The sequence below is a fragment of the Nelusetta ayraudi genome, unplaced genomic scaffold (assembly GCF_046127955.1).
Source record: "Nelusetta ayraudi isolate G7.1 ecotype Tasmania unplaced genomic scaffold, CSIRO-AGI_Nayr_v1 ptg000135l, whole genome shotgun sequence".
Lineage (NCBI taxonomy): Eukaryota > Metazoa > Chordata > Actinopteri > Tetraodontiformes > Monacanthidae > Nelusetta > Nelusetta ayraudi.
Genome location: NW_027466185.1, coordinates 12,794,728 through 12,816,139, shown reverse-complemented (window position 1 = coordinate 12,816,139; position 21,412 = coordinate 12,794,728). Strand labels below are relative to the sequence as shown.

The window sequence follows — 21,412 nt, the reverse complement described above, 5'->3', positions numbered from 1 at the left end:
GATAAGAACAAAATCATCACATCTGAGACCAACAAATGAAAGCGTTGGGTGAAAGAGGCCATTGAGATCAGCAGGAGGCCGAGCGGCACCATCAACTGGAACGAGGGGGCGCACACCCTCTCGCGTACCTGGAATTCACTTCTCCAGGGTCCATCAGAGATGAGGGAGGCGCTGTAGGCTGTTACATGGCACGTCAGCAGCACCTTGGATGAAGCTTCTGAGGAAGACTGGAGTCACAGTCGAACCTGTCAAGCAGGTAACCTCCTAACATCCCAGCTTATTTGTCTGAACAAAAGAAAATAAGAGTAACAGTCATAATGATGTTGGCACATAGAATAGCTCACAATAAAATGAACTAAACAAGACCGTAAGAAAACTACTAAGAGGAGCTCAATGAAACTCAAACCTTGCAGGATTGATTTGTTGAGACTGTTTAGCTGGTGGAGAAACTTTAATGCACGACCATGTGTACGACGCGTTTCATACAGACGTGTCATTTAAGAAATGCCTTTTTTGTCACTGTTGTCTAACTAGAAACAGCGAAATTGTGCAACCTTTTTAGTTTTGAATTTTACCATTGTGTGCTAAGTCCCTCCGGGCTCCTGCATTTTCATTCATTCATTTATTTATTTATTTATTTTTATTGTTTTTCCTGCGGGCTGTTTTTCTCCAGGTGGGAAAAGTGAACATAGCGTTCCAGCAAATGAAAATGCAGCAGTGCAGAGTTTGTGACAAACAAGATCTCTGCTGCCTAAAAACAGCTTCTCCCTGGCCTTTCCTCTGTCTGTTGTGTATTTTCGTTCCAAACAAAGTTGTGTGACGTGGCGCATTCAAAGCCTCCCTGAGCCAGTGAGATGGGGATATGAGATGAAAACATTATTCAAAGACATACGTGTGTGTGTGTGTGTGTGTGTGTATATATATATATATATATATATACACACACACACATATATAGCACTGAGTGCTCTCAACATCCACCTGTTCTGAGCCTCTAGCGAGAGCCTTGCTGATCTGATCACCTGCTGATGGACCTTTTTTGGGGGGGGTTTCCATCATCAGCATGCTGAGAGAATCGAGCCCTCGCCCGCTCGCTGCCGGCTGCCTCTCAGAATCCAGAGAGGGATTTCAAATCCTTCTTATCATCAAGCGGCGGGGAAAAAAACTTGTTATAAAATGTATAATTTAAGAGTCCTAACACCCTTCTTGCATAAGGAAACATATAATGTTCCTTTTTTTTTCCTCCCTCCCCTCGCTCCATGAATGTGAGTTGCAAAAGAATTGCAACATGCACACAGCAAAGAAGGGACGTTAAAACGGAGGCGTGTTGTACAAGATGCACTGGTGAGTCCCTCAACTGGGAGTTCAGTCTTTTAAAAGTCTAAATGCAATTTTATCTCTATTATTGCTCAGAGATGGTGGCTTGTGTTTTAGGAGATACCACTAAACTAGAGTTTCAGTGTTTCTGCATTTCATTGTCATTTATTTTTAATGTGACTCCATCGTTTCAGCCTCATTTCAATCTGAAACAGCAGATTAATTACAGTAATTTTGCTACATAACGTAACAAGCATCTTGTAATTCAAGTATTTTTAATTGGAGGCATGAAGTTTAATTGTCTGCCTTGCCTGTTTTAATGTCTTCATTTGTTCCACGCAGGACTGTTTCAAACGATGTAGGATGAAAGTCGTTTCAATCTGGAAATCAAAGAAACTGAAACCTGCTTTTGTGCACCTTGTGTTTGTAAGGAGATGAAGTGGCGATGGAGTAAGTAGAATACCACTTCTTTTACAGAACGAGATGAGTACAAGTGCTTGTTTCTTGGTACTACTCACCGATACCAAGTACTTAATAAGGTCATTACACACATAGAATTACTTTGATTTTTTTTCCCCCTCAAATGTTCTGTAATTTGAACAACATTCCTCCGCATGTTTTCCTAGGACTGTGTGACAAGTGTGTTACAAGTTTTACTGCAGTACAAATACAATTCAACCAAGTTGTAATATACATACATGGTATCGGCACATATTTTATCTGTATTAGTACAGAACTTAACCCCGGTATCGGTACCTATACCTAATACTCGTATCTGTATCGGCGCATCCCCAGTTGTGAACAAAACCCAGCCAACTGTGAATTCATCCTAAGATGAGACCATCCGGAAAAAGGTGGCTTGTTCTCTCCGGGTCGGTGGGGAGATCCTGCCTCAGGTGGAGGACTTTCAGTATCTCGGGGTCTTGTTCACGAGTGAGGGGAAGATGGAGCGTGAGATCGACAGGCGGATCGGTGCAGCGTCTGCAGTGATGCGGTCGCTGTACCGATCTGTCGTGGTGAAGAAGAAGCTAAGCTGAAAGGCGAAGCTCTCGATTTACCGGTCGATCTACGTTCCCACCCTCACCTGTGGTCACGAGCTTTGGCTAATGACCGAAGAACGAGATCGCGATTACATGCGGCCGGAATGAGTTTCCTCCGCAGGGTGGCTGGGCGTACCCTGAGGGAGAGGGTGAGAAGCTCAGCCACCCGGGAGGAGCTCGGAGTAGAGCCGCTGCTCCTCCTCACCGAGAGGAGCCAGCGAGGTGGCTCGGGCATCTGTTCCGGATGCCTCCTGGACGCCTCCCTGGGGAGATGTTCCAGGCATGTTCCACCGGGAGGAGGCCTCGAGGAAGACCCAGGACACGCTGGAGGGACTAGGTCTCCTGGCTGGCCTGGGAACGCCTTGGGGTCCCACCGGATGAGCTGCAGGATGTGACTGGGGCCGGGGAGGTCTGGGTGTCTCTGCTGAGACAGTTGACCCCTGCAACCCGACTGTGGATAAAGCGGTCAAAGATGGATGGATGGATGGATGGATGGATGGATGGATGGAAGGATGAGAACATCCGGATTCTTGCATTCACACTTACTAACCGAAACTCACTCTGCGTCTGCAACAAGAGTCGATGACGAAATTGAGTTGCTCATAAGTCTGAGTCGGCGTGGCGGTCACCCTTGACGTCCTGCTTAATAGGCCGCTCTTGGCTCCTCGGTGCCCACTTAACCTCGCCGACCGCGGCGGGCAGTCGGCGTGCGAGCCAGTTGGATATGGCCCTGGGGGGCGGGATCTAATCAGGCCTAACGACACATCTGTGGCGCAGCATGCTGGGAGGAGGGAGCATCAATCAGCATCTCTCCCTCCCTCTCTCTCTCTCTCTCTCTCTCTCTCTCTCTCTCTCTCTCTCTCTCTCTGTAGACTCTCTGCTCCTCCCGTCAGCTCTATCGACCAACACTTTGGGCCCCTGGTAATTAAAAGGTATCGATCCGACTGGGAGACAGGACGGCGCGGCGGCAGCCACGAACCCTACACACACACATGAGAGAGAGAGAGAGAGAGAGAGAGAGAGAGAGAGAGAGCGAGAGAGAAAGAACAGGTGTGCAAATGCATCTGTGTTCGCCGCCTCCTTGTAATTAGTGCGAAAAAGCCCAATTTCTCCAAACTCACCCGTGACTGGTCGCCCTCTGGCCGGCTCCTGTTTATTTATGTATATCAGACTCTCCTGCAGGTTTCATTGGTATGCGCCGCGGCGATCTCCTCGGCTTGGGAGCCCTCTTTCCCTCGCCGTGCACTCACGGAGCCGCAGCAGCTCTTCTTGACGCGCCTCCAGCGAGGTTCACTTCAAATCCAGCCAATCACGGCAGGTTCTTGTTAAATGAAGAGCGGCGGCTACAGCTGATTGATTTGACGCGTGCGCAAACTCCGAGGCTCATCTTTTCCCCCACATACACAAACACACACACACACACACACACAGGCACACACAGGCACACAGGCAACCCCTCCTTTCATTTCATCTGGCCGAACACAGTAAATCTATGTGCGGCCCCAGATTGCCAGCGCAGCACATTTGTGTGAGATGGAGGGTCCCGTCAGGAGGGGGAGGGGCTAGATATACACCCTGACACACTGACTGGGCTGAGTGAATGCGAATGGCTGCACAGTCAGACCACCACCACCGCCACCCCCCACCCCCAACCAAGCACAGGGACAAACACATGATCGAGGACATTTCGCTTAAACGTGCGTCTCTCAAATGTGTTTTAGTTTTTTTTTTCTCCCTATTTTGGACGTTTGGTCCCTCGTCTCATCCCGTCTCCCCGCCGCCCGGCCCTGATTTACTGCCATGGCCTTGCATGTGTTGTCTGTGACTTATGCTTGTTGAAGCACCCATCTCCCCGCCCACGGTCCCTCATAAATCCTATGAATTACCTCGTATAGCCCTACACCACACCCCCTAGCCCCTCCCCCCCCACGGTCCTCCTTCCTTATCGCGTGATCAATTAAAGCCCCACCCTCCTTCCCCGACTGCCAGTCAGCACTTTCCTGCCCTCAGCCCCTTCGCTCTGTCATTTCTTTTACTCCTCTTCGCTTTTTGGGGCCCGAATCAGGAGACACATCAGGAGCAAAACAAAAGGAGTTAGAAAACAGAGGAGGCTGCTTTATTTTGGAGATGAGAGATGCTCTGTACAGACACTTTGTAGTTGCTGTGTGCGCTCGCCCTTGCTGGGCAGACGCTCCTCCTCCCATCTGCATGGCTGATGTCGACTTGAAAATGTCCACCTTTGACAGTCCGATTGGATATTTGTGGTGTGGCGTCAACAGATTTTCAAAATTGTCACTGAAGTTCATGAAAAATCCCGCTCGTGATCCTCTGGGTTTCCTCTGTCACCAAGGCCAGACGCAGCGTGGCCGCTTCCTCATTGTTCAACCATTAACAGCACATTAACGAGCTGCCCTCGTAGCGCCGGGCTAAGTGTTCGCCTTCATTACAATAAAAATATGCTCGACGAGTCGGCTGCACAAAGCGCTGCTCCTGCCAGAGTCGCACGCCACACTGAGGCGCCGCTGTCTCCGCCGCTGATTAAGCTTTAATTAGGAACAAATGGGCACCGAGCTGGAGTGTCAGCGGGCCTGCTGATGTTTTTCTCTTTCTTGACTGCCTGAAAGAAATGCGAGCAACTGTGTCTGACTATGTAGCTTCCTTTTGCAAAAACTCCAAAATATCAGTTGGCAAAATGCAGAAAAAGACACAATTTAATCAGACGATGAGGCCGAGTCACAATAAGCAGTAGTTGAAGGGCGCGTTCAGACTGCCGGCCAAAATCCGATTTTTAGCCCGACTAGATTGAAACCGGACGGCTCTTTTGTCGTCACAAATGACATGAAATTTGATTTTTGCTAAATGGATTGAAACCACCTTTGGGAGGTACTTTCATTGCAATGGCATTTGGGCAGATGCATCTCAGCCTGAACAGCTGCAAACACACCGATGGGTTTTGACTGTCCGTGATGTCACTCTACGCGACGCAAGAGCCAATATGCCGGACCAGAGGGAGCCATTCCAGGTGCCACTGTCGCAATGACATGACGTCACACACTGCACGCTACGCTGGACGACGCCTCTGCTCCGCATCGTTGCTACAGCGACCTGTCAGACGGGTCAATAATGTGGCCCAGTCTGAACAGAGCCAGATCCCATTTGGACACTTGCTAAAAACAGTGTGGACAGTCAGCCCTATAAATCGTATTGAAGAGGGAATCTGATTTGAATCAGATTTGCCTGCAATTTAAACGCAGTCTAAGAGTGTTGGTGGCCATTCGTCACAACGTGGAAAGTGATATCGAAGAGCAGCATGACTCTTATCGCTGAGTCAGTGACTAACTGCCACGGTAATTACCTGCTGCGAACTCCGTCCTGGAGGAACTTGCAGCTTTTGTTGCCGGCAAATTAGTGGATCCCAAAAAAGACTAGCTTCCCCCACTTTTAATCTGGGCCGTTTCCAAACGAGTGCCTCATTAACTGCTGCACCATTAGCCCTCTTTTAATGGACACCCAGCGGCGAGGAGCAGAGTGAGCGCTGGATGAAGCTCTGAGATGCTCACCGCTCCAGCGTAATAAAATGTCACAATGGGCCATTCTTAATGTGAAATTTGACCGTTGGGCATTTTTGAGAAACCGTTTTATAGAACCATATCAGGTATTTATATAATCATATCAGGGTAAAGGGGGTCAATGTTTGACTTTTCCAATCTTTTTCAATGTCCAACGACGTGCATGTCGCACAGCCCCAACATTAAAACCACCTGCACTCAACCGAGGAAGTGATCCCTGCACACTCAAATACTGACACTTCCAGTCGTTAGTATCACTGTACTACTGGTAATATAGTGATAATGCAATACTGTCACTGGGTCGAAGTCACACTGGAATTTTAAAATGGAAAATGAACAATGCTGAACAGACCAACCTGGAGGCAGAAAACCTCCAAAAAAAATATGAATGAGTGAAAAACTTTTCTAACAATGTTTTCACAAGGTGAAACGTTGTTTACGGATCACTTCCAAGATTGTTATTCCACCTATTTTCAGGTATTTATTTTTTATCCTTGCCTTCAGTGGAACAGCCCAGCTCAGTTGCAGCTGCTTGCAAAAAAAATTTTTTGTTTCTGGGTTTTTTGGGGGTTTTTTTAGCTTCCAGCTAAAACTGATGCTTTGCTGAACCGTCGACACGTTTGGAAGGAGCCAAAAGGAGGCAGTGGCTGCAGCCCAGGTTGGAGGTAGGAAGAGGAATGGTACCCTCTGTGACATCACAAAGGGCTGATTTCTAGAAACCATTTGGGCAGGTCAAGTTTGTAACACTTCAAACTTTCCAATCAATCAATCGTCGTTCATCTCATCTGTTGGTGGTTTTAATGTGGTGGCAGGACGGGCAGGGTTAAGAGGGGGTGGGTGGAGTCAACAGGGGGGGCGTGTCCAAGGTCAGAGAAAAAAGTTCTGCTCCCATAAACCCAAACACTATGGGACAAGTTCCCTTAATCAGATACCTTTTTATGCTGACGCTGGCCGGCTGAAGGTCACGCTTTAAATGTAACCTTTTAAATCAGCACTTTGGCGACTGGAGGCAGTTGCATGAATATTAACGTCCTCTTGTCCATTTTATAAAACAGACGGGTGGCAGAGTGTGAGGCAAACCGTTGAAACAAAACATCGACGAGGACGTCGCTTCTCGATGTGAAAATCCTTTGACGCCGACGCAGCCGCACGCCTTGGTCGCGGAAGCCAAACCAGCCTTCGCCTGCCGACGACAACGACCTCTGGCCGTTGCGTTCAGGTGGCTGCTTTGCGCCTCGTTAATATCCGACTGTGCCGAGGCTCACGCGCGCAGCCTCCCAATTTTACGATAAAGCGCGACGCTTTCCCATCGGCCGCTGATTGTTGCAGATTGGCAATCAAGGAGACGGAGGCCGAGCGAGGGACGGCGGACTTGCAGCGGCTTATCTGCCTGGGAGGTTCCCCAGTGTCTCTGGATTGGACGATCATTAGCTGGACTTGATTGAGGGGCAGCAGGGAGGGATGAGATCCTGCATGGGCTCCTCCTGCAAGATCTTGGGTTCCTGCTTTGCATATTTCCAGCCTATTCCCTACTCTCTCTCTCTCTCTCTCTGTCCTTGCAGAAGACCATCTCTCTCTCTCTCTCTCTCTCTCTCTGTCTCTCGCTCTCGCCCCCTCACGTCATGTGAAGTGATGCGGCCTTGTCTCAAGTGGTGGGAGTGAAGAGTGGCTTCCTCTCCTCCTCCCTGAGAGCATAAAGCCAAACGTCTGATTTATCTTTTCCAATCTAATTCCTGATTACTTCTCCTGCGCGCTCGCAGTTGCATCCCGGGTCTGCAGCTTTCCCTTTTTCCTTTTTTTTTCCTTTGTGCCCCGCCCCCTCCCCTCCCCACTCTGCCGCCGCCGCTGCTGCTGCCACTGCTCACCTAATTTCGCTGGGAAAGTCTTTGAATTAGCAGAATCCATTTCACCTTGTCAAGGTTCCGATAAAGCACCCTGTTGGCCATAATCTCATTTTTACGCTCACTCTGCGCCGTCATACACATTTGTTTTCCACTCAAACAGCAGTCAGCCAGCACACTGTATTGCAATGAAAACCATTTGTTATTTTGATTTTTTCCTTTTTTTCCCCTTTCCAGTCTCTCTCTCTCTCTCTCTCTCTCTCTCTCTCTCTCTCTCTCCCCCTCTCTCTCTCTCTCTCTCTCTCACCCTCTCTCTCTCTCTTTCTCTGTTCCAGTCGCATCAGAGCTGACTGTGTTGGAAATTGCCTTTCCTTGAAACGTGGCCCGCTCCATCCTTCATCATCTATTCAGTTTCCTTCACCCATTTCTTGCACGGTTCTCCCCCTCTCATTTCCTTTTAGTTTTTTTTTTCTTTTCTTTTCTTTTCTGGTTTTTGTTTTGCTTTTTTTTTAAACAAAGTCCTTGGAAACAGCCTCCACAAAGTTGGGGGCAGACATGAGGATGGAGATGGTGCAGATGATGTTGAACACGCTGAACGCCACCAGGCACAGGCGGTCGATGACGGCGCCGGCGAACTTCCACTGGTCGGCCACGCTCTCGGCCTCGTCCTGCTCCCGGAAGCGGTCGGCCATGTAGCGCACCTCCTCCAGGATGGCCTGCAGCTGCGGGTCGCCCAGCCCCGCCGCCGAGCACCCTCCCAGACCCGCCGTCCCCATCCCGTAACCCCCGCCGCTGGACACGGTGCTGGGGCAGCCCGTGTCAATGTTGGACGGGGGCGGCAGCGGTGGCGGCGGAGGCGGCGGCGAGCTGCAGAACTGGGACGGCAGGTGCGGCGGGGGGCTGCCGCCGACCCTCAGACCCCCCGCCGGGACGCTGTTCCTCTGGACGGCGTCGGCGAGCAGCGACGGGTCCTCCAGCCCCTGGAAGCCCATGTACAGGAGGTTCCCGTTGTTGTTGGCGCTGGACTGGGCGTGGAGGTGGGGGTGGCCGGCGTGCAGCGGCGCCAGGCTCTGCGGGTGCAGCGGGTGGAGGCCGTGGTCCGGCGGGTTGGGGATGCTGCCGCTCTGGGAGCCCGAGGAGCAGCGGCGCAGGTGGGGGGCGCAGGGCGGCCGCTCGGGGTTGTCGTTCTCACCGGGACGCTTCATGCGCAGGAACCAGGCCACCCACTGCAGCAGGACCAGCTGCACCTTCAGATGGCAGGCGGGCAGGGGGGGGGGAGCAGGAGTGAGTGTCGAGACCGCCCACGCATTTCTATGATCCCCGCGCAACGGCTAAAAAGCCCGAGGAGGGGAGTTCGTTTGTCGCGGAATCGACGTCGCCTCCGACCGGATTCAGGCGGCGGCGGGATTTGTTTAAGTCAGGAGAGCATGAGGTCGTCGTCGGCACCCGAGGCAAGGAGGATTAATTCCCGCCGAGGAGATGGGGCATTAAATTTAAAAAGGAGAAGCTACTGTTATCGACCATCGGATTACATTGAGGTCTAAAATAAGCCTGTAATGCACTCCGGGAGGAATATAAACTACGATCGACTGTAAACGGCTCAAACTGGGTATTTACTAAACTGGGTGTCGAGGTGTTTGAAAAGCAAAGTGCAGTCAGGGCTTTTTTAAACAACACCTGTGCTTTTGCATGCTGCCTCACAGTGTGTGTGTGTGTGTGTGTGTGTGTGTGTGGGTAAGTGGGTGGCCTTTCCCCAGGCATGCCGCTTCCTCCCACCGTCCAAAAAAACCTGCACGTCAGGCGAACACACTGACTGCAGTTGTGTGAGTGTGGATGGTTGTTTGTCTGGCTGTGGCCGCGTGTAGCCCCGCCCCCTCGCCCTGAGACAGCTGCTACACACTCCAGTGGCCCAACAACCCTGAAGTGATGGATGTGTGGGTGGATGGTGGAACAACTCTGAAAGCTACATAATGTGCAAAAAATATGATTTTGTTTGTTTGTTTGTTTGTTTGTTTGTTTTATCTGAGCCTGTCACCTCCTCACTCACATGTCAGAACAAAAGCTCGCTGGCGTGCTGCACTTCCGCTGACTCCCTCACTCTGCTTGCTCTCCCTCGCCACTTGAGATGCGTCAAAGCAAGCGGAGCGCAAAACATGATGGGTGCACGTGAGCCGTTGAGGGGAACCGCCGCTCTCGCTTGGCTGCGGCTAAAGTTGGAAAATCTTTTAATATATTTTTTTTCCTGGAAGATCTGTCACTTGAAAAGTCGAGTCAACGCTTGTCTGCGACGTTTCTCTGATCTTCTTGTTCCACTTCAGGGACGCGCCGCGCATCCCAGCCGAGTTTTTTTGGGGGGCCAACAGCGTACACACAGCGGTGCTTGACGTCTGACGGGGAGCTAACGTCCTGATAGCCGCTCAGCTAGCTCCGCCACCCAGTGAGTTTGCTGGCTGGCAAACGGTGTTGTTGACGTCGTTTGTCTTTTTAGAGCTTCAGTTATGATCTCTCCCGGTTCACCGCGCTCGTCTGAACCGCATCAACTAGCTCCTTAATTGGCCATCAGACTGTCTGGCTACCCGGCTACAGAAAGAACTTTTCCTCGTATCTACAGAGCTTCAGCGCTCACTATTTAATCAAGCCGTGGCCCCTCGCACGCTTGATTTCCTGGTAGGAAACTCGATCGACCGGGATTATTTTTTTTCTTCTCTCGATGTATCAACAACTTCCTTCAGAGGCATAAAAAAAACTTCTGGTTGAAGACATGGCGTATTTCTTTTAAGGAGGGAACAGAAGGCAGAAAAAATAAAAACCAAGCGAGGGGAGCGAGTCAAAACGGGAGTCCGCCCACAACATCCAGAGCGCTTTGAACAAGCGCTCCGGTTGAAGTCTGCCGCAGCGGCGAGCTGAGACAGACTGACACGTCGCCGGATGACTCACAGCCGGGGAGGCAGTCGGAGAATGAAACGGAGAGAAGGAGGGGAAGCCGAGCAGAGGGGGGGATACGGTGTGATAAAGCGAAGGTGGCAGAGTGGAGGTGTGCCGAGGTGGAGAGTGATGAAAGCTCGGCGAAGGTGGAGCCATCCCTCACTAACGCGGCGGCGGCAGTGGCGGGATGCGTGGACCTCGTGACCTTGGCGCCCGAGGCGGGTCGCCAAGGTCACACAACTCACCCATTTGGGCATGTTGCCTCCGTTCGGGTCGTGGTGATGGTACTGCAGGACCACCACGGTGGCGATGACCGACATCCCCACGATGATCATGATGCTGGCAAAGTACTGACCTGAGGGGGGAGTGGAGACACTTTATGGTGATTCGTCATCAGCAACAAAGGCGAGGAAATGGAGCGAAGACGAAGCCAATTGCTGCTTCACCCAAAGAGATGAGGCCCCATTTTCCCACTCGGCTCCTTTTCTTCCCAATTTTTGGAAATGAACAGAGTTGAAATATCTCTCTCGCAGCACCGGGGCCCGCTGCTGGCTCGGCTCCCCGCCGTTATGCTGAACGCAGCACTTTGCCGCGCAGAAACTCGTCCCCCTCCCATCCCACCCCCGTTAAAAGTATTTTTCAGCGAACAGGATTTGTGTCTTTGACAGAAAGATGCAGTCTGTAGTCTGCATTATACAGCCACTAAACCTAATGGACTTATAGAAACGCCGGCACTGTGTCATTGAAGCAGCCGCCTCGGAGGAATCAGACTAATTGTTTTTGTGGGGGAAAAAAGGCCACTTTGTGCTTCCACAAATGCCTGCCTACCAATGTTAAGCATCTGAAATGGAAAAAATAAAATGTGATTTAATTTAAAATCTTCATTTAATTTCACTAAAATGGAAAGCTTCCACATTTGCCAAAATTCTCTCTATGATAGCAGCATTTGAAGTTTTCATTGTGCGTTGAAGCCCTGACACTTCCATCACTAACGTTCTCATCAGTCTGCCCCGATGGGGAAAAAAAATGATGTTTAGGTTTGTACTAAACCGCACTCAGAAACTTAGCGATGGTGTAAAGTTAAATTCACGAGACGTTTCATCGTCTGAATCTCTCCAGGCGCTTTGAATTAACGAGCAGGCGGACTAACACCACCATTACCTCAAATGGGGTTCTGGAATTTATCTAAGGGACTTGGCAGATCTTCTCAGCGTGCAGGGCGGCTTCAGTCACCTACCTATGAGGGGCACCGAGTCGGACGTGGCCGGCATGATCTCTGCCACCAGCAGCATGAAGACGGTGAGGGACAGCAGGACGGTGATTCCTGCAGAGATACAGACAGACAGACAGACAGACAGACAGACAGTTAGCGGCGGCGCCACCTTCAGTCCGGCCATAAAAGCTCAGCCTTGATTCAGGTGAGTTAATATCTGACCGTAAATTACTTCTCACCCAGCAAAAATAAATCACCTGTGCGCTGCTGCTGCTGCTGCTGCTGCTAACTGATCGCCAACCCCGCCCACTTCCCCGCCTCCCCACCAGCCCCCTCCAGTGGCTGGAACTCTGTCCTGCAGCCGCCCTTTATCATCGTTTATGCGCCTCCACGCCATCAGTCTCACCTCACCCCCTGCCCGGGAGCAAATTTAAAGAGTGCTTCGCTGGCACAACCTGTCACCCATTATTTCAGCGTTGAACTCTGACAGCGTCATAAAATATGGATTCCCCCCTTTTTCAGGACATTAAGGAAAATTAAAAACGCTTCCTTTTTCTATTTATTTATTTATTTACTTTGACTTAATCCTGGGAATTACTCTAACCGCAGAAGGCTCAGCCGCTTGGTTCCCCTCTGTGGAATGGAGCGTATTTTCTTGGAAGGCAGTGTTTAAGCTCCGCCCCCACCCCCTCACACCAACCCCTCCCCAATCTAATCTCTCGCCTTAATTACATCAATAGGTTAATTGGTCGTGTTTGTGCGGCTTGGCATTTTTTTCCTTCCTTCTGCGCATACATTAACTGCAGCCTAATGCATCCTGCCGGGAGGAAGTGCTTCAAGGGGACGGTGGCTGTCTTCCCCGTCCAGCCGCTCGTCCACACTAGGAGGGATTATTCTCAGATTCGACGCTGCGCGACCGGCCGACGGGTCGAAGGTTTAATATTGCGGTGTCAGTAATGGGCCTGCAAACAATTTGTTTTTTTTTCGCTGTTCAATTTCAGTTTCTGTCAAAGAGACTGCGGCGCAAATGATTGGAAACAAATTAAAATTTTCTCTGCGGGAGTGTCTTTGTCCTATCACTCCTCCATGGAGTTGTGGTGTGTTTTTCTGTTTTTCTCTCTTTGTTCATCGGTGCAACTGTCACTCTTCCACTTTGAAATTCACCTCCTGTCTCACGTCCTGTGTCACATCAGCTCCACGGACCTCTCCGTCCCTCCCTCCCCACTTTATTTTATCTATTTTTCATCCTGCAATGCACCCCCCCCCCCCAGCCTCCAGCGGGCCTCATCCTGCCCCCCAGCCGTCTCTCACTGACAGCTCTTCAATTTGTTGCCTTTATTCTGGTGAGGTTTGCTCACTGTGAGCTCTCAACGGGTCGATTGTTGAGGGAATCAAGTTTTTCTTTTCTCCTTTTTGTGGCTGTGACATTGATGTAAACTAACGCAATGAAAAGAGGCAGAACTTTTCCTCCAGAATGTGATGTTGAAAATATCTGTATGTTAATTTTTGTTTTGCTTTGAACTCTCGTCTGTACTGCACTGTGCCTCTGTGCATTAACAAGACTAAATAAAAGTAACCAACCAAAAAGTATGTCTGTGTTCTGATTTGTCCTAGTCGCACTATTGTGGAGTTTAAAGGTCTCTCACATCATTTTCATATCTTCATTTTCCATCTGTGACAAAATTTCACCCAAAATTCTGTTGTTCTTTAGAAAAAAAAACATTTAGTCCTCTGTTTGCAAACAATATTTTGAACCCACTGTTAACTGTTTTGTTTAAGGGGGGTTGCAAACATCTGTGTTGGGACTTGTCATTCAACCAGTGACCTAGTATCAGCACCCTTTGTGACATCACAAAGCCCATCTTTCCAACCCAGAGACTTATAAAATGAGGATTTGTGCCTCATTTCTCAGGCTAAATTAAATTACTTTTTTCAGTAAGTGTTTTTATATTGCTTTAATAAGGGACCTTGAAGACAACGCACAAACATTTCAACATTTCAGCAGCCAATGTTTCGCGAGGCGTCGACAGAGCAAACAAGGGTTTTCTCTGCGCGACGCTCGAGCGTTCAGCTCACCCAGCGAGATCTTCTCCCCCGAGTCGGCCGGCAGCACGAAGATGAGCAGGGTCATGGATGACAGCAGCACGCAGGGGATGAGCAGGTTCAGGGCGTAGTAGAGCGTCCGCCGGCGGATCGTCACCACAAATGTCACGGCCGGGTACGGCTCCTTGCAGCAGTCGTAGAAGGCCTCGCTCCTGGTGCCAGGGACTCCTGCCAGGAGGAGGGAAAATCGTTTTCTGTGCCTCTTTGACGGCCGTGGGATTTTCTGAGAGCTTCGCTTCGCTCACCGATCAGGTCCCACTCTCCGTTGGCCATGTAGGACGAGACGTCGGCGTCGCTCATCTGCAGGTCCAGCAGCCACCCGTCGTACGTCCAGGAGCCGAACTTCAGCTCGCACTTCTGAATGTCGAAGGGGAACCAGCGGACGTCCACGTTGCACGTGCTCATGAACATTCCTGGTTGAGGAGGAGGTCAAACGGCAGCATGAAGCCCTGTTTCCTCTGGAGTAGCAGGAAGAAGCCTGAGGTCGACTGATCGACTGACTGACTGACTGGCTGGCAGAATTAATCTTTTATTCATGCATCAGCGCGCTTGGCTGCAGTCCTTTTTTCAGACTTTTACAGATGGAAATGGTTTTTTGTGGGGGTAAAAAATGGTATTTTATTTACATCTTGCAAGTCTACGCAGGGTTTAGGGTTTTGAAATTGAGTCAGAGGGCTGGAGGAGGGGTGGGCAGGATAGAATAGAAATAACTTTGCCTCAAAGACACACAAAAAAAGACTGGCAGCCCTGTCAGGTTTAAAAGAAGTCATTCTGCACTGCACACAGCCACTAACCAAGCATCGGCGGCGGACTGGAAAGCATCAGCAGCGGCTCCGGGAAACTAAAAAAAAAGCAAAAGAAGAAAAGAAGAAAAGAAGAAGCCGGCGACTGAAAAACTCCAGCACTTCAACGTTATTACTGAAATAAACCAGCGGAGCCGGTCGACACAATCTGTTGCACGCAAAACAAAACGGCTGCACGTGCGGCCCTCAGGGACGTTCCCACCGAGGCTGCCCGCGTGAATTAAATAACAAAAAAACAAAAGCCCGCATGTGGAGGGAAATGAAAGCGGAGCCGAGTGGTTTAAAGCAGGGCGCCGAGGTCGCCGAGGCTGATTAGAGCCTTCAAAGCAGAGGCTGATCACAAGAGTGACCCGGGAGGAAGGAAAGTGTGCTTGGGATTTTTTTGTGTGTGGCCCCTGGACCCGCTGACCCGCCAGCCCCCCTCAGCCCACCTCCTCACAGCGCCCCCTCCCTCCACCTGTGGAAGTGGTGTCTCTCTAATTGCTCCACCGGTGACCAGGCTGCTCTAATGCCAGACATAGGAGCCTGTTCACCTGTGCAGAGCACTCATCCATGCAGCAGCCCTAATGCAGGGTGCACGTGCGCACGCGTGCGTGTGTGTCTAATATATTTCTGTAAAGCAGCCTCTCGCAGGCAGCAGGTAACCTTGAAGCAAAAACCGGCAGCTGCTCCCGTCGCTTTCTCTCTCCGTCAAGACAAAACTACGTCTCCTTTTTTTCAAATAGCGTCCGCCGTCATTAGCCGCGAGATTTCCTGCCGGCAGATGACACCTGATGGAGATCTGATCCCTGGAAGCTCAACGCTCCTGTTTTTTGGGGGGTTTTTTGCCATTTACTGCCAAACGCATCGCCTTTATCTCTCCCGGCTGCCAGAAATACTCTGCAAATTATGGTGGTGTGTCATCCTCCTGCTCTGCCACCCACAGACCTGTTGCCTTTTTATTTACTGGCACGGAAAGAAAGAAAAAAAAGAAATCCAAAATATTGCAGCCAGGCTGTGCGAGGAAGTCAGAAACAAGCTGCAGTGCCGCTTTTTCTTTTTTTTTTTCTACAATTTTATGCACATCTCTCCAGCTCCAGTCCTCCTCCTCTTCGTTCGGCACCATCTTTGTATCTGCTCCCTAATTGGCTCGGATCCAAATCGCAGCATCAAGGAGGCTGTGTTTACATCCAGAGGCAGCCTATTAATACATGTGGCCGCCGAGAGCAGCTGATAGGGCGGCTTTTCGCTCTGACTTTCACCTCGCGGAGCCAAAAAAATCACCTGAGCACCGGGGGATTGAGCCTCAGCCTGCACTAATCGGGGGTGCAACAAAGAAACGCTGGGTAGCAAAGATTCGCCGGGGGGGCCCAGGGGAGCTGTTACCTTCACAGGGGCGCGCAGGTTCCCGGCGCTCAGACAGGAAATGGAGTGTTCCAACGCCTCCCTATTTATAGGAGTCGACTCACAGGAGGCGCTTGGAAACATGCTACCAGCCGGGGAACCAAGGGGGATGCTGTTCCATGCTAATAAAATATTAATGTCAAGAGTACAAACAGGGGGAGACATGCAGAGATTGCGAGATGAGCTGCTGCTGCCGCTGCCACTGCTGCTGCCGCTGCTGCTGCTGCTGCCACTGGGAGATGAGAATATAAGCGGCGAATGAACCCAGTAATGAGGGAGCAGACGGGGGAAAGGATGATAAAGAGGCAAAAGAGACACACCTGGGGGAAGGTACTCGGCAAAGCCGCTGGAGTTGACCAGGACGTTGGTCTTGAAGGTGGAGTCAAAGTCGTCATCTGCGCTGAGGAAGGGGAAAGATGGAGTTGGAATGTGACTGGACGGGGTTGGCGTTTTTTTTTTTTTTTTTACTTTTTGAGGTGTTTTACCTGTTGTAGAGCAGGATGTCAGGCGTCCACACCTGCTCCGTTGTGAAGCGGAGGTTCTTCACGCCCGGATGCTCACTCTGGTTCCACTGGAGATAGTGGTCAAACCAGCTCTGCAGGCACAGAGACAGTCAGTAACCGTGGAAACCAACAGGCCAAGCCGCTTGATGTGCGTGACTTTCGCTTTTAGCGTTTGCTTGTTTGACGTGTGAGGAGCTAAGCTGCATCATAATGAATAATGCGTGTTTTTTCCTTTTTATGTATTGTTGAGAGACGTTATCGTGGGATTTCGCGCCCTGTGGGTCAACAACTTCATTTACATGTTAAACAGCGCACAGCTCAGATCAAACAGAAATCCAGCCCAGCCCATCGTAGCAGCAGAGGAAAAAAATCAACACTGAGAGCCTCTCATGAATTCTTACCATGCGAAGCCAAATGTTAGTGGTGAGAACTTGATTCTTCTCATCCTGCATCAAAAAAAATAAATAAAACATCTTTACCGCACCAATTAAATCAAATTCACACACATATTCTTCAAAACCAGTGCTTAATAACTGCCTCGTTTCTAAGGGTCGCATATTATTCCCATTTTCTGATATAGATTTTCAACCCTGACTAAAGTTGCACAAATTAACATCCAAAGAAATACCAAAGATATTCAGAAAACTGCATATTTAGCCCTCTGTTTACAGCCAAGGTGGAACCAACACCTGGCTGGCTATGGTTTTTCATTAACCAGGCAGAGGAATTTATGTCCTTTGTGACACAATGGCAGCGATAAATGTCCATATTCTATTTCAGCAGACTGATTAGAGTCACAGCCACAGCAAGGCGTAAAGACATTTGTTACAATGTTCTTTATCTTCCAGAAGTTTCTAAAAAAAATTAAAAAAAGCACAGCAAGTAAAATAATTAAGATGGACTTTTCTCATTTCTAGGGACTTCGTTGGTATTTAAGACACGCAGATTATTCTTTGAAAAAGGTGGTGAAATTAATTTTGATTACAGCCCTCCAAGTCATTTTCTTGCCCTTTTGTTCCAGCACTAATCTCCCTTCACCCGGCAACCACACATCACGTCTGCTAGCCCGCAGCACCCAGAGTGGTCAACACGCGCTGCAGCTACAGCCACTCACCACGTCCATGATCTGGATCAAACTGAGAGTGAAGACGACAGTCAGAGGCTGCGAGTCATTGGCCACCGGCCGCTCCATCCGGTTGTAGTCCTTCAGGAGGTTCTTGAGCAGGCTCCTCTGGTGCGGACCCTGCAGCGACACTGGAAGTCCGGAGATTTGAGAGAGTTTAGATCAGATCGAATGTTCTGCCCTGCAAGCAAGCAGCGCGCAGCACATCGAAAGCTCCAGGCAAGAAATTCTCCGTCCTGTCAGGACTTCCTTAATGAAAAATTAAGTCTGACTACGCTGCGAGGTGAATAGAAACGACAGCAATAAGGGGACCCATGAACCTCCTGGAGGCTGGGGGTGGGGGGGGGCAATCAAATGTTTTGTTGAGTCAGCCAGTGAAATACAAAAATCAGAACGCTAAATGAGAAGACTTCACCCGGAGGGACTGAAACCTCCTCATCTATAAAAACAGAGGAATGAGACTAAATAAGTGCAGGTTTTAAAGTCAGAGTCAGAAGGAGAATTTCTGATGAAACTAGAAGAAATTACACACAAAAAAGATCCTTTATCACATTAGTCACACAACTCTTGTGGTTCTCAACTATGCAAGAATTACAGGGAGGAGCTGCTCTGTCCGTGTGAAATATTAATATTATTCAGAGGCATCACACAGAGCGCTTGCTAAACAACTAGAAATTCAATTAGAGTCTGCAGAAAAACCTTATCAAGTTATTACCATACAGTTGTTACCATGACTGACGGTAAGACCTGTAAAATGACATTAGTGCGGAATGCTCAGGGTAAGAAACACAATTGCACAAAACAAGCTTAATGCATGACGGATGATGTGCTTGATCCTGTATCTTTTCAGCTCCAACATTTACATCAAGCCTCCCCATGCTAAGTGAATTCTCCATTGTTGCAGCAGGGAAGAAAAGACGTACAAAATTGCCTTGTTGCATCTGAAAATACCATTTTCTTTGGAGTCACATAAGGTGCTGAATGTCACACCCGAAACATTTCTAAAACTGAATCCTAAGCATTTCACTGCCAACTCTGAAAAATCTTCTTTTCCTTTCCCTCTTACAGCCAAGCCTTGTCACAAAAACACAAACAACAACTATATATATAAAAAAAGGTTTTTTAAAGCCATCCTGGTTCTTATCACGCCTGAGGGGGATAAGTCCACACTTCCCTCTCCACCCTGCCATCCAGCATCAGCTTGTTGTTTTGGTTTTTCTTTTTTTTAAATTTATCTTTATTCAGCTACAACTCTCACAGCTCAGAGACCCGTAAGCTTGGCTGCGGCAGCACATCACTATCACAATAGAAGAGGCGATCTATATGTTGCACTCCAATTGATCTGTGACCTGATTTCTGCCGGGGGAGGAGGGCGAAGATGCCACGACACGCACTTGACCAAAATAAAGGGGGGGCTTATGGGATGGAGGACAGAAATGCCGAGATGCAGAGACACGGATCTTTAGCGTATTTTTTCTGTCATCTGGCTCGGAGGAAACGACTTGCTTTCAATCTGCTCGTTAAAGCGTCCAATCTGCAGCGCCCGGCACCTGGGGTCAACTCTGCATCCAAAGAAATCACATCGGACTTGTGAAAAATCCCAGCAAGCAAGCAAACAGGTGCATCTGGCTCCTGGGGGGGTTTCTCCTCCTCTCGGAGTCTCTCAGTTCTTTCAGCCGAAGCATCGGCACCGTCTCCGATCTCCTGTTTTTTCCAATGAAGTCACGTTCTGTGAGCCGGCAGCGCAGCAATTTGATTGAGAGAGGAAGGACAGAGAGAGGTATAGGCGAGGGGGCTCACCGTGGATCAAGGCAGAGAGTCCAGAGAGGAGCAGAGCCACAGAGTGCCACATCCTGCCGCCGGCTGAAGGAGTGGGAGAGGACCGGAGGTTGAGGAGAAGAAGCTGCGGGTGTCAGAGGAGGCAGGAGCGGGAGGAGGAGAAGGAGGAAGGAGGGAAGGGAGAGTAGGGAGGGAGGAGCGGGAGAACTGAGTCAGAAAGCTGCTGTAAATCCTCCACTCAGCATCCAGTCGGAAGAGGGAAGGAGAGTCAGCGTGCGCTGGTAGGGAGAGAGAGGAATGGACAGAGGCTCTGAACCCTCTCTCTCTCTTCCTCTCTCTCTCTCTCTCTCTCTCCCCTCTCTCTTTTTTCTCCAGGGGGAGGGACTTAAATCGAGAGAACGTTCGGAGACAAAAAAAAATGTCAATAATGTCAGTGTGAAAAGGTGCCAAGTTAGCTGAGCAGAGTGAGAAAAGGGTGAGACACCTGGCAGCCACGTTTGAAAATGGAGAGAATGATTCAGTTTGTTACAAAGTCATTAACACTCCACTGTGTAACAATTACAAAGCTCTGTTTCCAAACAGAATAGAAGAGTGTCTCGGGGAATTAACCCCAAACCCAACCCTAACACTAACCCTAATCCCAACCCCAACCCTAACCCTAAACGCAACACTGAACCTAACCCTAACACCAACTCTACACCTAACCCCAATCCTAAACCCCAACCCAACCCTAACCCAAACCCCAATGCTCAACCTAACCATAACACCAGTGGTGCTGTGTGATGCGCAGGTATCAGTTCATCGCAGGGCCACATAGAAACAAACAACCATTCACACTCACATGCACACCTACGGACAATTTAGAGTGTTCAATTGACCTCACATGCATGTTTTTGGACTGTGGGAGGAAGCCGGAGAACCCGGAGAGAACCCACGCAGACACAGGGAGAACATGCAAACTCCACACAGAAAGGTCCCAGGCCCGGGCCCCGGAATCGAACCCACAAATTTCTTGCTGTGAGGCGGCAGCACTAACCACTGCGCCACAGTGTCGCCCCACTTTTTGCACTTATTCGCTGAAACTATTTTGGTTGTTGTTGTTTTGAAGTAGTTGTAACTGGACAGATGTGTACAATGATGGCGGGTCAGAGTAAACAACAGGGGGAAGGGGGCGATCAGAGTATACCCACTACAATAGACTAGACTACGCCACTGCCTAACACCAACACTAGCCCTAAACCAAACCCTGAAAAACCAACCCCTTATCCAAACCCCAACCCTAATTTTGGTGTTGGGGTTTGAACCTTAACCCAACCCTAGGGCCAATTCCAATTCCTCCCTTAACTCCTCAATCTCGACCCTCGCCCTTAACCCTCAATCTTTGGCCCTCAATCTTGGCCCTCAAAAATAAGTGTAAGGGTATCTTGTGACTTAGAAATGGGACACCCCTTAAGTGCAGTTACGTCTTCAGACTGTGGGGGGCGGCCTTACGCCAAAGTTACGTCCAGTCTGTCAAGAAGACGACGACGACGAAGAAGAAGGAGAAGAAGAAAAAGACGACGAAAAAGGAAGAAGTCCTCCGTCGCTACACAACGATGTACACAAGTAACATGAAGCCGGGACCGCCGGTCCGGCTGACAAACATCGTAAAGTAAAAAAAAAAAAATGTTACGCAACAACAATGTCAATAATCCATAAAAAACTCTTAAACTAAGACAATAAAATGGTTTCGTAATATTTATATCTTTATTAACTAAGAAAATACTTCCATTTGTAGCTCGCTTTTACATCGCAATCTTTTTCGAAGATGTCT

The 21,412-nt window shown here is 49.5% G+C and overlaps 1 protein-coding gene across 1 annotated transcript; it reads right to left on the bottom strand.

Annotated features, from left to right (window-relative positions):
* Positions 1-8,092: 8,092 nt before the first annotated feature.
* chrna11 (cholinergic receptor, nicotinic, alpha 11) lies at positions 8,093-19,898 on the bottom strand. Its single transcript, XM_076012168.1, has 10 exons — positions 19,621-19,898; positions 17,812-17,951; positions 17,099-17,143; positions 16,680-16,789; positions 16,515-16,594; positions 14,254-14,421; positions 13,982-14,176; positions 11,930-12,016; positions 10,938-11,047; positions 8,093-9,014 (listed from the first exon to the last, which is right to left on the bottom strand). The coding sequence occupies exons 1-10, from the start codon at positions 19,670-19,672 to the stop codon at positions 8,277-8,279; spliced, it is 1,725 nt and encodes a 574-aa protein (XP_075868283.1). The 5' UTR covers positions 19,673-19,898; the 3' UTR covers positions 8,093-8,276.
* Positions 19,899-21,412: the final 1,514 nt, after the last annotated feature.

Coding starts and splice junctions, on each gene's coding strand:
- chrna11 (XM_076012168.1), bottom strand. CDS start 19,672: ATGTGGCACTCTGTGGCTCTGCTCCTCTCTGGACTCTCTGCCTTGATC. Junction 17,144..17,811: donor TGATCCAGATCATGGACGTG/GTGAGTGGCTGT, acceptor TTTTTGATGCAG/GATGAGAAGAATCAAGTTCT. Junction 16,790..17,098: donor CTAACATTTGGCTTCGCATG/GTAAGAATTCAT, acceptor CTGTGCCTGCAG/AGCTGGTTTGACCACTATCT.